This window comes from Echinops telfairi, unplaced genomic scaffold, assembly GCF_000313985.2.
Source record: "Echinops telfairi isolate 266 unplaced genomic scaffold, ASM31398v2 ScPeMD7_10;HRSCAF=50, whole genome shotgun sequence".
Lineage (NCBI taxonomy): Eukaryota > Metazoa > Chordata > Mammalia > Afrosoricida > Tenrecidae > Echinops > Echinops telfairi.
In genome coordinates, this window is record NW_022103907.1 from 5,647,336 (window position 1) to 5,669,323 (window position 21,988).

At 37.4% G+C, this 21,988-nt stretch overlaps 1 protein-coding gene across 1 annotated transcript in view; it reads left to right on the plus strand.

Annotated features, from left to right (window-relative positions):
• The window catches only part of BIRC6 (baculoviral IAP repeat containing 6), a 203,808-nt gene that overhangs the window by 167,392 nt on the left and 14,428 nt on the right, over positions 1–21,988 (plus strand). Inside the window, exons 66-69 of the mRNA XM_045287023.1 lie at positions 9,251–9,396; positions 10,556–10,666; positions 14,345–14,562; positions 16,808–16,969. Of these exons, the coding sequence (XP_045142958.1) occupies positions 9,251–9,396; positions 10,556–10,666; positions 14,345–14,562; positions 16,808–16,969 (637 nt within the window). The remainder of the gene's footprint in view (positions 1–9,250; positions 9,397–10,555; positions 10,667–14,344; positions 14,563–16,807; positions 16,970–21,988) is intronic.

Genomic DNA, 21,988 nt, shown 5'->3' on the forward strand with positions numbered 1-21,988 from the left:
TGGGGGGAGAAAGGGGAATCGATCACAAGGATCGACATATAACCCCCTCCCAGGGGTACAAACAGCAGTGAGGGGTATCGGAGGATGATGTAAGATAAGGAAATAATAATGTATAACTTATCAAGGGTTCGTGAGGGCAGGCGTGTGGGGGACGGATGGGGAAGAAATGGAGAGCTGATATCGAGCTCAAGTGGGAAGAGAATACTTTGAAAATGATGGTGGCAGCATATGTGCTAATGTGCTTGACACACTGGATGAATATATGGATTGTGATAAGAGATGTAAGAGCCCCCAATAAAAGTATTTAATAAAAAAAGAAATTTTGTGCTTTTTCAGTTGAGATCCTTTTTAATGATAGTTTGAGAAACAGGTATGGAAATTGGTAGGGTAAACAATAAGCCTAAGTATTCTCTGTAATGTCATTTGCGTGGATAATATATGTGGTTCTTTTCCACTTTATTTCCGAGAAAGTGTGTAACACCTTAATCAAGATCTTATAGAAAATAATGGGGACTTTTGCAGTTTAATTAGCTATAGCCCTGATGAATCAGTGGTGAAAGGTCTCAGCTGTTAGTCAGAAGGTTGGTGGTTAAAACTCACAAACGACTCTGGGAGAAAGATGTGGCAGTCTGCTTCCATGAGGCTTTTCAGCCTGGCTCACATTACGGGGCAGTTCTACACACAATTACAAGGTTGCTGTGCCTCCAAATTGACTGGATGGCAAACTGGTTAAATTGATTCTACATTAATTTATTAAAAGACCTCTTCAAAGTGTTAAAGGCTCCCTGGTGGTGCTCTGGGTTAGATCTTTGGGCACCAAGGTTGGCAATTTAAATCTACCAGCCTTTCCACATGGAAAGATGAGCCTGCCTATTGCCATAAAGATTTATAATCTTAGAAATCATAATTAGAATTGACTCTATGACAAAGGGTTTTTTATTAAGTATTAAAAAGCAAAGATGTCATTTGAGGACTCAGTTGTGCCTGACCTTAGGTCATGGTTTTTTCAATCATCTTGTATATATACAAAAGCTGGATAATGAATAAGGAAGGCTGAAGAATGGTTGATGTTTTTGAGTTATGGTATTGACAAAGGATTGTGAAAGAACCACAGACTTATAGAAGAATGAACAAATCTGTCTTGAAAGAATTATAGCCAGGATATGCAACAATGGCCAGAATCCATCTCACGCATTTTGAATATGTGAGTAGGAGTGGCTAGTCCCTGAAGAAGGGCATTAGGCTTGATAACATAGAGGGTCAATGAAAAAGAGGAAGACTGTGGAGCAGATGGATTGACACAGTGACGGTAATGATAGCATGAAACGTAACGATTGTGAGAATGCCTCAGGAACTGGCAGTGCTTCCTACTTTTGTACATAAGTTACTGCGAGTCAGAATTGACTTGTTAGCACCTAATAACAACCTATCAGTTAATAGCTATTTTTATTGTGCTTGACTAGTGTCTGCTATTTATGCAGAACAGCAACAAGAAATGAAGTCATTGCCCACCAAGAACATATACTCTCGGTGGTATTCAATTACTGTGTGACAGAATTCCTTTTTCTCCCCCTTACTTGATGCAGGAAAACATTGCTAGTGTTGTTGATGTTTTTCTTTTCATTTATTTTTATTAAAAAGTCTTAATGTTTGGCGAGTTAGATACTTTAATAATGTTTTTTCATTTAATGCTTTTAATAGTTAGCCCTACAAGCAATAGAAACCATTCCCTAGAGACAAAGGAGGAAGAGGGAGAAATTCAAAAGTAGGAAACAAAGGATGTGTACCAGATGTAAATAGTGTTGCCCCCATGCCAAAGGCCACTGATGTGATGCTTTTTAATGCAGCACCAAGTGCCTGTGCCACCCACCTCATTTCATACAAAGAACAAGGCCGTCAAAATCTGGTAAACGTTTTTTTCCTAATTGTCAGATTGGTGATTTACACAGGAGTAAAAAATTCTTGGATCAACTTACTCTCTCTGTGGTGAAAATTCTCAAGACCGAGACCCCAAATTGTTAGCTGGTATATTTGTGGGTAAGGAAAGATCCATCGAAGATGTGTGGACCCAACAATAATATCCTTATCTGTATCAGAAGAATGTGGGTCTTTAATCCCTGGTTTACAGCAATGTCAAATTTTAATTTTTTCTTTCATGCCTTTTGTTCCACCAATTTGAAATGGTTTTGGTTTGCATATCAAAAGGTTGGCACTTCAAGCTTACCAGATACCTGATGGTAGAAAACATGACAAGCTGCTTCCATAAAGATTACTTACAACCTTGGGCTCCATATGGAGTAGCTGTAGTCTGCTCTCTGTGCTTACTGTAAGGTGGAGTCAGAATAATACAGAATAATAAATAGTTATATAAAACATAGAGTGTTTGTGTTGCATTAATACCGTTTCCCCGAAAGTAAGACATCCCTCGAAAATAAGAGCTACTTACAGTTTTGCCTCTCACTGAAATATAAGGCACCTCCCAAAAAATAAGACCTCCCCCAAAATAACGTCCCCTGAAGCTACTGTAACTCTGGACTCTGGACTGAAGCAGTGGGCGCAGCTTACTGTTGGCCACAGCGCAGCTGGAGCAGACAGGAAGTGCGAGGTCTCTTTTAATAAAATAGTAAACAATAAATGTGTACCGTATTCTTCTTCATGGAAAAATAAGACATCCCCTGAAAATGAGACCTAGCGCATCTTTGGGAGCAAAAATTAATATAAGACACCATCTTATTTTCGGGGAAACAGGGTAGTTTAAGAAGCACTGTCATGTCTATTTGATCATTTTGCTTTGTATTGCCAGGTAACCACTGATACTTCTTGTTTGACAGAGAACGAAACTTACTTAGAGATTAAACATTAAAATGTCTTAGTAAACCTGGGACACCTTTCCCAGTCTCTTAATCCCTGTGTGTTGTTCATTGTGCAAAACAATATGTATGAAGATGAAAAGTTGACCAGATACTTCTATTTTTAAAACCCATTGCTACCATCTACCAAATTAATTTATTACATAGGCTTCACCCTTGTATAATGTACAGAATTGATCTTCAACTTGTTCCTGAAAAGCAGTTATCCTCTGATGAAATACTAAATTGATTTAGCAGTTCTGCCACTGTCGCATAACATTACATAAAATGATTATTTTATGTTACCTTACATAATTGCCCTAAGTGCGCTTTATTTTTGAGAACAGTTTTGCCACCTTTATTGTTTCTGACAAAATCTCAAGCCCTGTTAATTGCTAAATATAAAGGTTTGTGCCAAAATTTAGCATGTGATGACTATTTCTGGATAGATTTCAATTAGCAATATATCCATATTATGTATAGATGGCTGAAGGAAATAGTCCATTGAGTTTGTGACTCGTGCTAGGTCCTTAGTGGCGTGGCTATCGTAAGAACTCAGTTGTCTAAATGTCCCATTTGAGTACATCTATCCACTGGCTTTCCTTACTTCCCAGAAGCAATTAAGTTTGTGCTTCAAGGGGAACATGTTTCTGAGATGGCTTTTCATCTTTAGCATATATAAAAATAAAATTTAAGTGTTGTTAATGAAGTAAAATATTTTTTAATTAAAAAAATTTGCTTTGATCATTGTAGAAGTACATGGAACATCATTTTAGAGAGTTTTTATATCTCCCTTTGACCCATGTTTTTCAATACCTTAATATTTTTTAAAGTAGTACTATAATACAATATTAAAAGGCAGTATATTTCACTACATATGTATAACATTAAAATCATGTCTAATTAATAATTACTGGGTTGCAAAAAATACAAGCCTTGGTGGCACTGTGGTTAGATGTTAGACTATTGACCACATAAAGGTTACAGTTCTGAGAACCCCACAGACCCAATTCTGCTCTGTCCTATACATTCTCCAATCAAAAGTGGGTTTGGTTTTGATTTAGATTGCTAAAACAAACTAAGGCTCATTCACTTTTTGTGATCTAATACATGAAGAGGCAGCACATTTATATTACTATCACTTCAATGCAAAGAGTGAAAAGTCAGATTTACCCATTTGAAGTTTTTCTTGCTAAAAAAAGAATAGTGAAAACTACTCTTGAAATTTTCTTATTGATGTATGGTTTTCTTGGATCTTTTCATGCTGACTTGGTATCTTGCTTGTTCCGATTAGGGCAATATGTATGTGGTGCCTACCTTAAACTATTGTGTTCCCATACCCTGAGAGTTTTTAACTATCTTATTATTATGCCTTACATTTCTAATATCATTAACTCTGTCAAGAAGTAATTCATAAGATTTGAAAGTTTATATATCAATGGTTGATATTTTAAAAGTAAGCAAAAACATTTTCTGATTATGAGCAATTGTTCGCCATTGTTTTATTTTACACTATTTTAAGAACAGTCAAAAGCAGCTCATGTGGTTTAGATGATTGTGCTTGTTTATATGTATTACTTTCACTTGGATTTCAATACGATTGTATAATGTGAAATTCATTCACACTCCTGGTGAAAGGAAGTCCAAGTACAGCCGTCAGAATTTATTTCATTTTTTATCAATGTGGCTGCTTCTAGCTTCCTTGGAGCTAAAATAAAAGCAGTTATTTTACCTTTGATCTCCTATTCAGACTTACTCTACTGGACTATCATTGGCAAATATGCATATTTAATATATTTAATTTTTTATAAACTCATATCTCTGCCATATAGTCGTAATCCACAAATCCATCGAGCTTATATTTGATAGTATTGCTAAAAAAAAATTGGAAGTGGGACTTGCTGGCCAAATCTTGATTGCTAATCATCAGGACATGGTAACAATGACACCTTAGTGTAAAATGTTCTGGACATTGCACTTATTGTTTAACAACTTTAAAGCAAACATCCTTTTTGTGGTGGTGGGGAGGGGGCGTTGATGCTATTTTGAAGCTAAATAGCGAGAAGGAAATTTATCATATTTTATAATAACTTAATTCTCTTGTAGAAAATACTTAACTATCTAAAAAAATTAGTTGACCTACCTTTTTAAAGCATATTTTCTATCAAACACTTTTAACACCTTTATTAAACTGGTTCACCTAGATCTTCTATCAATTATGCTTGAATTCTTCCTGCTTTGATTTCTGTAGAAAAACACCTCTTAGTTTCTCCTTTTTTGCTTCTTAATCCCAACCCCTACATAAAAATGAAAGATTCCTCTGCTTTCTTAGTCAGTAGGGTTTTTTCCCCTCCCTTCATGTATTGATGACCTTGAGAAGCTGACTTGTTCACATCTACGTTTTATGTGGTGGGAAAGGGAAGGTGCCAACGTACTTTAACATCTCTGTCTCAGGTCGATCTTGGTAAATTGTTGAAGCATTTATTTATGACAGTGCTGTTTCAAGTAATGTCCAATACTTTTCCTTATGTCCTGTGGCATTTTATACCTGTATTTGAGTGCTTCCTTCTTACATTGTTGATATACTTCTGAAGTCAAGGAAGATATTTGCAATCAATTTTTATTTTTAAAATATTAGGTACTAAAACTGGAACTTAAGTTTAAGAAAGACTTTATGTGAAAACGAAAAGGACTAGCAGTTTAAAGCTAAGCTTTAAATTAATTGCTGAATGCATTCATTTTATGGAGATCTTTACCCAGTTTACTAGAGTGCTTGGAGGGCTATTTTCATGCTTTCTGAAGGTGTTTTACAAGCAACGATTCACCACAGTAATATGTAGGTTGCCATCTTTCCACATAGTTTTAATCATAATTGTCTTAAACCATAGTTTCTGGTAAAAGGCTTTGGAACTGAGGAGCATAGGTATATGTTGATGATTCATTGTTTTAGAATCTCCATGTAACGTGTTAATTCTGAATAGTTCTCAGTGTGAACGTTTCATCATGTAGCCTCCAGGTTGCTTCTCCAAGTGACTCTACTTTCAAAGTATTTATTTCAACTGTGTGATCATTTTGGCTTTAGAATTAGGAGTACAGGGTCTTTACTTTTGTTCAACCAAGAGAAGAGCTGATTTAAGCTATTTTTCATTTAAAGATCACAAAGAACATAATTTTGATGTATGTTTAGCCTCCTGAATATCTAAATTAATTATTAGCAGAGGAAGTTCATACAACTGACAATTGAGATTTTTTCTTTCTTTCATTCGTTTGTTTTTGTTGTTGTTGTTGTTGTTAACAAGAAAGATTGCCCTGTTTTGCTCACATCCTCATCCACATGATGTCACAGAGCCAGAACTTGCTTAATTTGTTGCTGCTTAGTGGAATTCACAGTATAGTGGAAATGTTTGGAGATAATTCTGTGCCATGGTAGAAACTTCAGTTGCTTCCTCGTATTTCTTCAGGGCAGTGATCACAACCAGATTCAACGTTTGCACAAAGCAGCGGATACCATGGTAGCGGCCGTCGCTGATTGCTTTTACCATGTTGGATCCATTGTCAGTCTCAAAGACCTACTTCCAGCTAGGTGCCTTGAACTCAAATAGCTTTTCACACAGACTTCAGGATGTGAGCCAAGGTATGGCCTTTTTTCATGAGCTGGGCCTCCATATGGGTTGACAGTAACCTACAACTTTTGTAGAAAAGAGAGTGTTGGCTGTAGTTTAATGTCAGACTGTGTCCAGATCTGGTTCTCCTGAGGCAGGTAGTATATGTTGTTCAGGTATTTGAAGTTAAGAGATTGCTACTTTCTCTCCCCCCGCCCCCCCCTATATGTTTTTATCCAAAGGACTTTCCAAGAAAAAAAATTTTTCTCAAAATTTGATGTTAAGGTCTAAAACGTGTGCTTTATAATTCAGCCATTGTCTTCGATATGAGATGCATGTGATTTTTTTCTATGTCTTTGGTCTAAAATAATATTTAAATTTCTGTAGATTCTCACATATTTTAATAGAATTCTTTTTCTTATGAATGAACCATTTTAAAAAAAGAAGCATTAGGGAATTTGGTATTCATGAATAGGGATTGAAACTCAGAATCTGTAGTTTTCTTATGTGTATGTAACTTGTATGTTAGTGTGGTGACTATGTGAAGTTCTGAATTACGTTGATAGATTTTTCTCGCCACCCCAGAGGTTTTTGTTTCTTTAAGGAGAATATAAATCCAAACTCCCATATCCTTACTTCCTGCCTGGCAAGATATGTTTAAGTAAAATTTTATTTAAAAGGACAATGGATCCACCCAATTGAAGATAGATCATCAGTATTTTACTAGGGAATCACCTTTATCTTATTTTAGCCATAACTCCAACTCTGCTGGTGTTCTCACTCGACTTGCTGTTTTTCTGTTTTGATTTCACAGCCCTATTATTTACAAGCTGTTTAAGCCCTGTTATTAGAGATAATGTTTAGTAGGTAGTCCTTGTAAATTCTTAAGGGATATTGTTAAGCATCTTAGACACTTTTCTTGACTCTTAATGTTTCTTTATAATCATGTTTTTGCTAAAAAAAGATCACATCTACTACACTACTAAACTGTAGCCTCAACTGTATATTTCGTTGTAAAAGGTGCAATATCTTATTTCATACTATCAATAGCTACTGTTTCTTTTTTCAGTCTCAAAAAGTTTACAGTACTTTCCGTACCCATGTGAACGAACACATGTATTCACGCACAAAACTTGATGACTGTAGAGATTTACTATATAACATCTGTACCAAGTAGTGGCAAAGGAAAACGTCCATACAGTCTACGGCTTTTAACACGTCAGGGAAAATGAAAATAGTACAAGAGAAGAACCGGTGACACAGACCTTTCCAGTTAAATTATGCTGCCAGGTGACATCATTTGTACTTTAGAGTAAAGCTATTTGTAGATATTATTCTTTTCACAACACTGTAGGAATGAAATTCAAAACATTCAGGGATTTGAAGTGCTCTTAGAGTTTAGAGATTGTTTCTTTTTCTTTTTTTACCTCATAGTTTTTTTCCCAAGGGACTTTCTTTCTTTTTTTTTTCCCCCAAGGAACTTTCAAAGAAAAAAATACCCCATATACATGAGTGGCTCTTACTAATTTACTACTTGTCTGCTGTTGTTCAGCACGGAAACAATGCTCTCACGCGGATTTTTGTCTTTGTGATAAAGAATGACTTATATGTACTTGGATAGCATAATGTTTCAAGGAGCCCTGGTGGCACTGTCAGGTTAGCATTGGACTTTTGACCGAAAGGTCGACAGTTTAAACCCACCAGCCACTTGTTGGCTGCATCAAGGCTCTTTCCTTCAGTGAACACTTAACAGCCTCAGAAAACAGCCTATCAAGAGTCAGTATAAGCTGGAACCCACTTGAGGGCAGAGGGCTCGAGCGATCTTTTATAGTTTCACAGTGGTCCCTGCCCACTTCGTCTAAGCAGTAATGGCATCATATTTATGTGACTAATATGTTGAGATAGACACAAGGAAATTGATAGGCTGTTTTCTACGGTGAAACATGTAATGAACAATAATTTTACATAGACATTTAAAGAAATGTTTTGATGTCATATACTCGAAAGCCTTGCTATGAAGTATCTTATGATTAACAATTTGATGTAAGGTTGGGTTGATTTTAAACCATGAATAGTAAATAATACAAACAAGTTCCACTCCTAAGTCTGTTTTATATAGGATTTGTACTTAAATAATAATTGTAAATGATACTAGTCAAATGTTTACCTTAGTATATAATATAACTTTTATGCATTAAACACATTAAAGAAATGCTTCTAGAGACAGAAAACATAATAGAAATAGTGATGTTTTGGTGTATTTCGAGAAATGGCTCTCATTTGTTATTTAAGAGCTATTTTTTGTATGTACTACAAATTTTAATATACTAGTCTGTATGGGTGTTGATTCTTAACTCTGAGTTGGATGTTCGCAACCAAGGCCTGCCTGTACTCTGTTTTTAATGGTGTGGATCCAAGCACATATCAGCGGCCTGAATCTTTTATATTATGACATTGTTACAGTGTTATAATTTGTCTGTTTTTACATTTGGAGGAAAAACATACCCAAATTTTATTGTCCGAGGCATTATTCCATGACTTTAAAAGCGTACTGAATCTAACTTAAACTACTCCTTATATATGATAGGCGTGGAAAATTTTGTATCTTCTAATTCCTTTCATACCCAAACTTTGTGAAACCCCCTCATATATATATATATTATATATATGTCAAAATGCAATTTAACATTTTGATTTTTAACAACTATTAATGACTTTAAGGTTTGTTTTGTTTTTTCAGTATAAAAATTTTGATTTTCCATTCATTGCTTTCCATTTTAATTTTTTATTTCTTTCCAGATCTAAAAGGGAAAATGTTAAAACAGGAGTAAAGCCAGACACATCTGATCAAGAGCCAGAAGGACTTACTCTTCTGGTGCCAGACATCCAGAAGACTGCCGCGATCGTCTGTGCAGCCACCACCAGCGTGCGGCGAGCCCATCAAGGTGCAGTGCTGTTCTCCCCTGCTACTCTTCCTTCTAGCCACGGGCCCTCCTCTCCCTCCTCGATGTTGTTAGCTGCAAGCAAGCTTACTTACTCAAAATTCTGCTTTTCTATCAAGTTGTCAAGCTGATTATGGATAATATCTAATTTTAAAGTATTTGTATTATGCATAATTGCTGAGTGAATTCAGTAAGATGGCAGCATGCATCGTACTTTTTTCTTCCTTTCCTTCCACATAAAGTCATAAAATTTTTAAATGCTTTTGAATTTGTGTTAGACAGGGTTCTCTAGAGAAACAAAACTAGGACACTTATGATTTTATATATATATGATGATAGCTATATATAGCACGAAGGCATGTAACAGCTAATTAGCCCATACAGCCGTGCAGAGGGCTCAGTTCAACTCACGAGGGCTGCTGGGTCCAAGGTCAAGGAAGCAGACAGCTGAGTCTTCCGGAGAGCAGTGCACGTAGTCCAGCCACAGGCAGCAAACAGCAGGGTGGGTCCCCAACAGTCAGCAAGAGGACAAGGTCCGACAGTCCCAAGCAATGTATTACACCTGCAGCATGGCAAAGCAGGTCTCGAAGGAACCTCAAGCTCTGGCGACACGATTGGCAGTGTCACTGGTTGGCAGTCCCACAGGCAAGTATAGCTCACGGGATGAGACTGAGAACTAGCAGCTGCACGCTGTTTTATCACCAGAGAGCAAGAGACAGAATGGCAGGGCTCACAGAGCCATTTATCTCTTTGCCCTCCAATCAAACTGTAATTTTATTAATCCCACATGTTCTCTTGGCCAGGTTGGCACAATAAGCTTATCTATCACAGTATTAAATAAGAAAGTCATGTATAAATTGAGACTGTGAGAATTTGGTTTAAAGGGGTATTTTTATAGATTAGCACTGTTAAAATGATTCCACTTGTTATCTACTGTCTTACTGCTTTCTGTTTTTCCCTAAATATATTTTAAAGTTGCTATAAGGTTCTTGGTCCTATTTTTATGTATATGAAATGGGAAAAAGAGCTTTGAAAATGGTACAATCAGAAGGTAAATGTGAAGAGTTTGGCAGTTTATTAGGATTCTAGAAGCAAGTTCTTTTTATTTTTTAATCTCTAAAATGTATATCCATATTCTTTATCTTGAAATATTAAATAACAGAAAAAAAACTAGGTGAATACTCAAAGAAGGCAACTGTGAAACCCAAACCTTTGTCAGTATTAAAATCACTTGAAGAAAAATATGTGGCTGTCATGAAGAAGTTACAGTTTGGTAAGTTACGATTTTAATCATTTGTTCATACTTCACGTTGATATTTGTTCTTTTGGGTACAGAATTAAAGAATTTGAACTTGCTTGTAACATGAACCATCTTCCGTACATGGAAACTGTATCTTTTATCTGTTTTTACTTTATATTTTTACTTGATATTAATTCATTAGGGTTGTGGAAACACTGGTGGAGGGTGGGGGAATAAAAACAAAGGGTTAAATGTCAAAGAAGCAAGGTTTCTGTGGCTCTGTATCCTGGCCTGAAAGAAGATAAATCCTGGAATTTTGAACTAAATCTGAGTTTCTTTACCATTACAGATTTCCATGAGGTCCCTTTGGGAAAATATAACGACATATAATTCAGCTTTAACTTTTCTTATTGCCAAACTCTAGACAAATATATAAGGATGGATGAAGGGTCATATCTTTACCTTTCATAAGATACTTATCTATAAGTAGACTCAGATTTCAACTATTGATTGTCATTGCTATTTTTTTTTATACTTATCTGCTTTCCCCGCTTGGGAACCAGACCAAAGAACATTAACTATATTGAAAAGAACATGAAAGTAAGAGTCAAAAACATAGATTTTTGTCACACTGCCATATTCTTTGAAACCTCAGTGTGAGGCATTTAGCATTCTCTGTTTGCCTCCCAGGTTTGCCATAAAGATCAAATGAAAGTGATTTGAAAGTTAATAAAGACACAAAGCCAGATTATTGAAAGGTCTTACTCATCCTTTTAAGATTAGAAGAAATGATCAGAATAAACTGATGTTCGGGAAGAATGCGGCAGTTTTTGGTTCATGTTTCTGCCCAGGCCAACCAACGAATTCAGGCATGTTTAATAAACTAAAACGTTCAGCCGCATTATTTTACTATCAACAAGTGATTACCAAAGTAACAAAATATTCTCTGCCATAGTCGTCAAGTTACGAGGCACTAAGATTTAAGTGCTAAAAATACATAAAGGGAATTAAGCATATGTCTTCCAGGGGATGTAGAAGAATTAGCACAATTACTAGAGAAGGCCATAGACCAGTAATGACCATTGACCCACACACTGCATCACAGGTAGGAGGTAAAGTATGCTGAGAAATTAAATAGGCTTCATTTTGTTAAACCTCTCAAATCAAAGTAATGATAGTTTGATTACTGTATTTCCTTGGTACAAATCTTTAAAACTACAATTTCCCCTGCTGTTATAAACCAAAACTACTGTAGTAGTTTGGCCATGTGTCAAGAGTAGTCCGTAGTGTTACATTAAACCTATTCCTTTGTTTTATTTCATCAGACCTATTCCTCTATATGGTTCATAGCCTAGTAGTAAAAACCAGGCTCAATGGGTTTGTTTGAAGCGTAACATTTCTATACATTTTCTCACTTTGCCAGACAGCCTATTTTCTACTCATATCTCCCTCTTTCCCATGCCCCAACTCAGATTCAAAAGCCTAAAGCAGTAGTTCTCAACCTGTGGCTCGCGACCCCTTTGGGGTCAAACAACCCTTTCACAGGGTTCGCCTGATTCATAACAGTAGCAAAATTAAAGTTATGAAGTAACAACGAAAATAATTTTATGATTGGGGGATCACTACCTCATGAGAAACTGTATTAAAGGGTCACTGCATTAGGAAGGTTGAGAACCACTGGCCTAAAGGAACTACTTGTACTTCTTTACCTGCTGTCTGATTAGATGTTTACACTGAATGAGATTTGGTCCGCATCTTGCCCTAACCGATTACCAAAGCATAACTATCGAAACCTTTCATTTTTATTGCTGCACTAAAGGACTGTGCTTTATGAATGGAATTTGGGGCCTCAAGTCAGTAGAGAGAATTTTGTTTCAAAACCCCAGAAATTAGGCTTATGTTAAAATAAATCTGGAAGCAGTTACTGATGCTTCCCTTTGCCTTGGCTGGTATAGATGAGATCTCAGAAAGCCAGCAGCTGGTTGCTTCCCCTCTACTTCCATTAGACATAATTCTGCTATTTCCCTCAACTAGATCAATGGGAAGAAACAGCAGTCTATAGTATTTTTAGCCCGAGGTTTTAAGTACCTTTTTATAAACTACAGGCAATTTTCTGTCTCTACTGAGTTGTTAACTCAACACAGTTGTCTCTGTTGTTGTTAGCTTCTGTTGAGGCAACTCCTAACTGATCCACCTAGTACAGTGAGATGAGACCTCTGTGATCTATCAAACTTCGTTGACTAGTTCCTCTAAAGTAGATCACTGCCAGGTTTGTCTTCCTGTGTGTTTCTCTGAAAGTTATACGGAAACTAGATTAGGATCACAGATACAAAGAAGCCTTCACTGACAACAGGTCATGAGTGCCCATATTGGCCAGGAGTCCATCCCTGGTCTCCCACACGGAAGGTGAGAGTTCTTCCACTGGACTAGCACTGTCCTTGTTTCTTACAGATACATGCTGTAAAACGTTTTCCTCCTGACATGAGAATGGCCCATTTTTGTGTGGTGGCTTTCTGCTCATAAAAGTCAAAGGAAATGTATGTTTGTAGCATATGAATATCAGCAGAGTTGGGCAGATGAAGTAACTGGGATGTGTAAATTGACTAAGAAATAATTTGTAGTCTTGCTGAGAGCCAATCTGTTTGATATGTACCATGTGATAAAATAAATTATCAGTATTACTTATACAGAATTGGAGACTTTCCATACCAACTCCAAATTTCCTTTTTATATCTGAAAGAAGCTAGGCAAAGTAGTACTATGAACAAGATATGTAACACTCCTTGCTGTCTAGCCTCATCTGTGTAGTTAACATATCTAAACTGTAACACTGTAGAACAGATTGTTTTACCCCTTTTCTAATGCAGTAATTCTAATTCTAATAGAGCATTAACATATCTCTATAGGCAGTATATTTTTGAAATTTTATATAACACAGGTCAAGTGGTAGCATTGCTCCTAATAATGGTATTTTTACTACCCATGGTTATCTAAATAATCCTTAAAAAATTTTTTTTTGGCTAGGTGTCTTAGTTTCCTAGTGCTGCTATAATAGAAATAACACTCTTAGATTGCTTTAAAGAAATAAATTTAGTTGTTTCCTGTCTGTGTGCCCATTTTATAACTCAGACTGGATTAGATTTAGGGCATACCTATGCTGCGATGTCATCAGTTAACATCACAGAAAACCCTGTGGACTAATAGAATTACATCCACGGGTGTCAGGCTTAGAATTCCAACACGTATTTTGGAGGGGATTGCAATTCAATCCATGAGCAGAGTTAATCTGAATTAGAGATTAAGTCCTAATCTAATTCTTTCATTCCGCTGTTTATATGGAGTAGGGCCATGCGTCTACATTCCATTGGGATTGCTTTTAATTAACATTTGTATTAGGAATTCTTTTGACATAAATATTATATGACTCAAAAGCATCATTACTACTTCGAATTGTCATTTAGCTGCTTGATATATTCTACCAGTGTGTCTAACATGTAGATTGCAAGTTAATCGTCACTTTTGCTTCAAGTATATATTCCATCCATGTAGCATGGTGTGAGCATGGGCATGTAGATGCTGCATAAACATTTATAGCTGCTGCTATTCCATATATATGGAAGAAGGGGAAATTATTTATTTGTAATGTTTATTGCTGTAATAGCTGTCAGGTTCCATGTTTTTCAGTGCTTTTTCTTCTCTGTACTCTTTTAGATACTTTTGAGATGGTTTCTGAAGATGAAGATGGAAAATTGGGTTTTAAAATAAATTACCACTACATGTCTCAGGTGAAAAACTCCAATGACGCAAACAGTGCTGCCAGAGCCCGCCGTCTTGCCCAGGAAGCTGTGACGCTTTCCACCTCCCTGCCTCTGTCATCATCCTCTAGTGTGTTTGTACGCTGCGACGAGGAGCGCCTTGACATCATGAAGGTGGAAATGGCAGTGTGCCGTTTTCTTCAGCTAATCTAATTGTGCACAGATTTAGGGAAAGTACTCGGAGTTGCATGAAGTTTAATGCATTCAAATTTTTTTAGTGACCATATTGGACATCAGTGGACTTTCAGCCTATGTACAAAATAAAACTGTAGAGACCACCACCAAAAGGGCTGCTTCATTGAGCATATCTGCAGCCTGTCACTGTGTTAGAGCCAGTGGAGGAAAGGAGCAATTTTTTTTCTTATTATCTAAAATACTTTTCTCACATCTTTTAACATTATTCTTCAAAAATGTGCCAATATTCTGGGAAATTCATACACAGGAATGTGTCACTAATGTCTGATACATTTTGTGAACTAGGATGTTATTATATGAATTGAATATTGTGTGTATACCATATATGTTTGTGTGTGTTCATTACACCTATATCAAAGTAACTCCCCTGTAAGCTGTTCTGGCTCTCCTTAGCTTGAAGCCAGTTTACACCTGCAATTGAATGCCTCTTGGGTACCCCACGCTGTCTGAGCAGAAATCAGAAGGGAGTCTTGATAGCACTGGTTTGACACTGGCCTAACTGCAAGGTCATCGGTTCAAACCGCATATCCTTTCCTTGAGAGAAAGATGAGCCTGCTTCTTATAAAGATGTATCCTCTCAGAGACCCTATCTAGGGTTGCTTTAAGTAAGAATGACTCAATGGCAATGGGTGGGAGTTCTCCCTGCTGGCACCAGTGTACAGGGTGGGCAGGGCATTTGCCAGCATTAGCCAAGAGAACCACAACTGTGCAGTTGAACTGCTTCCATGACTCCGAGACTATAAAAGCCTTGATTGTGGCTCAAGGACTGCCCCCGCATTTAAAAACTCAATGGTCCACTGGTTTCCAAAGAAACCACTTCTCCTGCTCACATGGGCATGGATGTGACTAGACATAGCCCCTATGGAGTCATATACTTAGACATGTGTATGTGTATAGAAATAATGATATTGATATAGCTGCACCTTTATATTTAACCCTGTGATGCTCTGGCTCCTTAAATGCCAAAATAATAGTCCATAAAAAAATTCCAGAGTTTGGATATTTGGGGGGGGAAAAACTCTTATGTGTATAACATAATCCAGGGAATATTTTGCTTTTTTTAGATACACAGCTTAAAACTATTGACACAAATTCTGGAATATTTTTCTTTTCTTAAACCTAAGGGGAAAAATCACTAAAATTTAAACGCTAAAGCTAGACTATTTGGTCAAGCCAGTTACTTTCTACAAACATTAGAATCCTTCAGAGGATTCCTGCTCAGAGAATGGTGTTTTATCACCAATCTTCACAAGTTCACATTTGGGGTTTTGTGTCTGTTCGTTTTCTCCTAAGGGAAAGTGAGCACAGGTTGAGATTCTGGTGTCACACTTACCTCCCTGCACAACTGTTTAGGACCAAATATATGTTGAACAACTCACATGAAATTTGTATATGATTTTAGCACTCACTACTGGGTTATCCACTGTTTCTTGGAACACCAGCAATCCTAAAGGAAAAAACATTTGTTCTCTCAAAACCTTTTGGTCACAAGACAATATATGGTCATTCTTTCCCTGTTACCTTTTCGCTTTATCCCCCGAGGGGCAAATATGGTATTTCTTAAAACCGAAAATGACCTCAAACTTTATTGGAGAGAGATAGCCTCAATACCTTTGCGATAGAATAATAAATATACCTGGAATCTTAAATAGTTTAAGAAATGCCTTTTAGAAAGCATTATATAAAAGATCCGTGGGAAATGAATGTAACTTCCTACTAAATACTGCCATGGAATCAATGCTGACTCATAGCAGACCACTATGTAACTGCTTATGGGAGCAGAAAGTGCATTTTTTCTCTTGAGCTGCTGATGGTTTTAAACTGCAGACCATGTAGATTGCAGCCCAACGCATAACAACTACACCACCAAGGTTCCATTAATATTAAATAGGTACTTGGTATTAAAGTAATTTTTTCCTTCTATAAATAAAGCCTCACTTTTTTAATATCCCATTTTTGACCAAAACAAAATCACTTTAATTCTAAGCCCAAACCAATTTTCCCGTTCTGTATTTATTTTTAACTTCTAATTTAATATTTAGCACATTCTGGTAGCAATATGAATAGAGTGTGACAAGGTTTTGTTTCATGCCAAACTATTATTTTCTAATGTCATTGCTTAGGGATAATAACATAATTTTTTCTGTTTGTATATTCATATTAGGTTCTGATAACTGGTCCAGCAGACACCCCTTATGCTAATGGATGCTTTGAGTTTGATGTCTATTTTCCTCAAGATTATCCAAGTTCACCCCCTCTCGTCAATCTGGAGACAACTGGTGGTCATAGTGTGCGATTCAATCCAAACCTTTATAATGATGGCAAGGTAACATCTTTGCAGCTTTTTGTTTTTGGTACCAATGTATTACAGGCAAAGGTTCCTTGTAATTTAAACAGAATCTTAATTTTGTTTTCTTTCCAAGAGGACATGGGTATCTCAGACATCTCTTCCCTATAGCTTCAAATGAGCCTAAAGAATGGAAGGAAAGAGCAGCAGCATATGTTGTTGTGAAGTACATGGAGTCACAAGCAGTTACTGAGGGTGCAGTAATTCCACACAGCCATGTCCTTGAGTACACTGTCCCTTATCAGCATGTAGTAACTGTCTGTCTTACCGTCTCAGCTTTACTCTGCATCTCTAGTTCAGGTGTCTTTCACAGTGCCAGGGTTAGAGGAACAGCAAAGAACAGAACTGTCAGCATTTTATTTTTGTTTATCACAACTTGGTTGCCATCCTAGCTGCCCACATTTTCCTTAATGTATGTAATTGTGAACTTATTTTTAAGGATTAAGGTATCTTAAAATATTTCCGTAGACATTTTCTTATATTACAATTTGGATGATACACTCCCACAAACAAGAGTAATAAAAACAATCTCATGTTGCAAGAAATCTTGAAAAATGAGATTTAAGAGAACAAAGTTGATTGAGAATGTTTTGATGGCATTTCAATGCTAAATTCTCTGCTGTGTATATTCAGTGTTTAAAAACCACTAGAGGAGGAAAACTGTATGGGCCTCAGAAGCAAATAGTGAAAGCAGATGATGTGAGAATAGCAAGTGTTGGACGTTGGTCTGGTTCATCAAGTATGTCTCCAAGTCTCTGTTTATTAGAGCCAATCATAAAGCGAATTCATTTTCTAGGTGAAAGAGATTAACCAGAAATAGACATTTCTATGAGAGAGAGAGAAGAACAGGAGTAGAGAATAGGGAATAGCAGTGCTGCTTTTCTTTTCGAGAGATTGAAACCTGAAGAGAACCTAAGTGTGTAGTATTTTACTATGGTTGTAAATTCCAACTGTTAGGTAGCAACATAGTTGTTGAGTGAGGAGTAGATGTACCTGCCTTTGACAGGCACAGAGATGCTGTGAAGATCAAATAGAATGATATGTGTGACAGTGCCTTGAATAATACACAAGACTGTTAAACATAAGTCTTCTAAATTTTTTAATGAAATTCTTGGTAAGTGAATCAATTTGTTTTGCATAATTGCTTCCACATATAATTGGAAAAAACTCAAGATCAAACACCTGTAGTTTTTTTAATTTTTATTTTCACCTCTACTTTTATTTGTTTATTTTAAATCATTTTATTGGGGGCTCATCACAACCCATCCATCCATCCATTATGTCCAGCACTTTTGTACATTTAGTTACTCTTTAAACACCACTGTTTTACAAATTTGTCTCTCATATCATTTTGTTTTTTTAATGTAAAACATTTGGCATAAGAACACATGTGGTATGCCCATGTTTTATTCTGATCACATGTGACAATAGTTCAGACTTTTAAATACCTCCAGTTCTTTTTCCCAGAATGACCTATATATTTGACAGATAATTTGATTCTGTCTTCTCAGTCCACAAGTATCTAATATAACTCAGTATCTAATGTATATCCCTGTGAAGTCCTGGGATTCCTGATAACCTGTGAGGTCCTACCTTTCCCAGCTTCATGTTTGTGTGAGACTGGATTTTATTTTTTAATTGTTTTATTAAGGGCTCATACAACTCTTATCACAATCCATACATACATCAGTTGTGTAAAGCGCATTTGTACATTCATTGCCCTCATCATTCCCAAAACATTTGCTCTCCACTTAAGCCCCCAGCATCAGGTCCTCAGATTATTTTTTTAAGGTGAGCTTTTACAACTCATAACAATCCATACATCAGTTGTATCAAGCATATCTGTACATATGTTGCCATCATTATTTTCTGGGCATTTACTTTATATTGAGCCCTTGGTATCAGCTCCTCTTCCGCCCCCCACCCTCATGACCCCTTTGATAAATTATAAATTATAATTTTCATATCTTACACTGTCTCCCTTCTCTCATGGTTTCTGTCGTTTGTCCCCCTGGAGTAGAGGAGGGTGTGGTTATGTGTCGATCACTGCAATTGTTTCCCCTTCCTCCCCTTACCTCCCAACCTTCCCCCTCCCCTTCTGGTATCGCTGTTCCCATTCCTGTTCCTGGATTTCGAGTGTTGTGAGCTCTATCTCTTATCTCTACCTGTGTACATGCTCCGGTTTAACCTGCAGTGAAAGGCAGTACTGGGGTCATGATAGTGGGGGGTGAGGCAGCTTCAATCAAGGAGCCAGAGGAATATTGTGTGTCTCATTAGTGCTTTACTATGCCCTGGTTGGCTCATTCCTTATCTGTGACCCTTTTTGAGGGCATGTCCTATTGTCTACAGATGGGCTTTGGGTCTTTGCTCTGACCTCCCTCATTCTCAACAATATGGTTTATTTGTTAGTTATGGGTCTTTTGATACCTGTTACCCAATCCTGTAGACACCTCATGATCGCACAGGCTGGTGTGCTTCTTCCGTGTGGGCTTGTCGCTTCTCTGCTACATGGCCACTTGTTTAACTTCAACCTTTAAGGCCCCAGACGGCTGTATCTTTTGATAGCTGGGCACCATCCGCTTTCTTTACCACATTTGCTTATGCACCCATTTTGTCTTCAGCAATTGTGCCGTAAGGGTGAGCATCACAGATGTCAGTTCGTTAGGACAAAGTGTTCTTGCATTGAAGGAGGGTGTGAACAGAGGCCCGAAGTCCGTCCACTACCTCTGTGTATTGCCATATAAATATATGTATATAGGCAATTACCTCTATTTTTATGAATTAATGTATTTATATATGTACACACCTATATTTATACCTCTATGCATAACTTTGCTTCCTCTGTTTGATTTTACCTTCCTCCTGCCTGACCATCATGCTTGCCCTCCTTCCACCTCTTAACGATTCCTCTCAGCTAGATTGCTGTTGTTCCGACACCCCCAGGATCTCTATGTGCTCCTTGTTGATTTTAATTCCTTAGCTGTTCCCCTGTATAGGGCGTTGTTTGCTTAATGCCCCTACCTCCCCCCCACCCCCAAGTCCCTCCAGACTGTTGGTCCCGTTGCTTTTTCCTCGAGCATTGCTTCCAATGCTTATCTTATATAAGTAGGCAAACCAGCAATAGTATAGACCAAACAAAAAGAAAACATAAGATTGAAAGCAAAAGGGAAAAAAACCATATATAATTCCAGGTCTGTCAGCTGACTTTTATGAATATCTCCCCACTGACCCTGGGAGAATTCTGGGAGCTTCCCCTCCTAGCCTAAAGTCTATTTGGCGGGCTCTTTAGAGGCTTTGTGGCTTTTTAATTATTTTTTTAATCATTTTATTGGGGGCTCATACAACTCGTATCACAATCCATACATACGTCAATTGTATAACGCACATTTGTACATTTGTTACCCTCATCATTCTCAAAACATTCGCTCTCCACATAAGCCCCTGGCATCAGCTCCTCATTTGCCCCCTCCCACCCCCTCCATTATGATCCCTTTATAATTTATATATTATTATTTTGTCATATCTTACACTATCCAACGTCTCCCTTCATCCACTTTTCTGTTGTCCATCCCCCAGAGAGGAGGTTATATGTAGATCCTTGTAGTCGGTTCCCCCTCTCTACGCAACCCTCCCTCCACCCTCCCAGTATCGCCACTTTCACCACTGGTCCTGAAGGGATCATCTGTCCTGGATTCCCTGTGTTTCCAGTTCCTATCTGTACCAGTGTAAATCCTCCGGTCTAGCCAGATTTGTAAGGTAGAATTGGGATCATGATGGTGGGGAAGAAGCATTTAAGAACTAGAGGAAAGTTGTATGTTTCATCGTTGCTACACTGCACCCTGGCTGGCTCGTCTCCTCCCCACAACCCTTCCGTAAGGAGATGTCCAGTTTCCTACAGATGGGCTTTGGATCCCTACTCTGCACTCCCACCTCATTCACAATGATATGATTTTTTGTTCTTTGATGCCTGATAGCTGATCCCTTCAGCACCACATAATCACTCTGGCTGGTGTGCTTTTTCCATGTGGGCTTTGTTGCTTCTCAGCTAGATGGCCTCTTGTTTACATTCAAGCCTTTAAGGCCCCAGACGCTATATCTTTTTTTTTTTTTTAATCAATTTATTGGGGACGCTATATCTTTTGATAGCCAGGCACCATCAGCTTTCTTCACCACATTTGCTTATGCACCCGCTTGGTCTTCAGCGATCTTGTCAGGAAGGTGAGCATCATAGAATGCCAATTTAATAGAAGAAAGTATTCTTGCATTGAGGGAGTACTTGAGTTGGAGGCCCAATGTCTTATCTGCTACCTTAATACTAAACCTATAAATATATGCACATACAGTGAACCCTTGCCACTTCACGCTTCAACTTCCACGGCTTCACTCTATCGCGGTTTTTGCGTAACAGGACCCACTGTCTACATCCGCTCCTTCAGAGGAAAAAGACGGCGACCCACCTGTAGAGTACATCCCTTAAGTCATTTCATAGGCTATTGATTACAGTATTTGTAAGAACTATGTATAATAATACTGTATGTGAAATATGTAATACTATAAACTAGATGCCATAAATATAATAAATGATAATTGTAACGTCCAAAATATTTTACTGTATTTTCCCTTTTTTGTTTAATAAATTGGGTAATACGAGTGTAATGGTGACTAAAGGGTGTTTTTTCATGTCCTCTATGCTCTAACTACGAAAATATTTGATTTACAAATAAGGAATCCTACTTCGCGGAATTTCATTTATCACGGTAGGGTCTAAAACCGATTAACCGCAGTAAACGAGGGTTCACTGTAAATCTATTTCCTCATCACTATGTGGCTTTGCATTGCTCCAGTTGCAGATCTGTTATGTTCCCTTCTTGGTTCTCCAACTGTGAGGGGGTTCAGACTGGACTAACTCCTGGCCGTGGGGCCCCAGTATTGTGTGAGGCTGGATTTTATCTGTGACTTTAACCAAAGTGAATGTAAAGATACATGTGAAAATCAAGT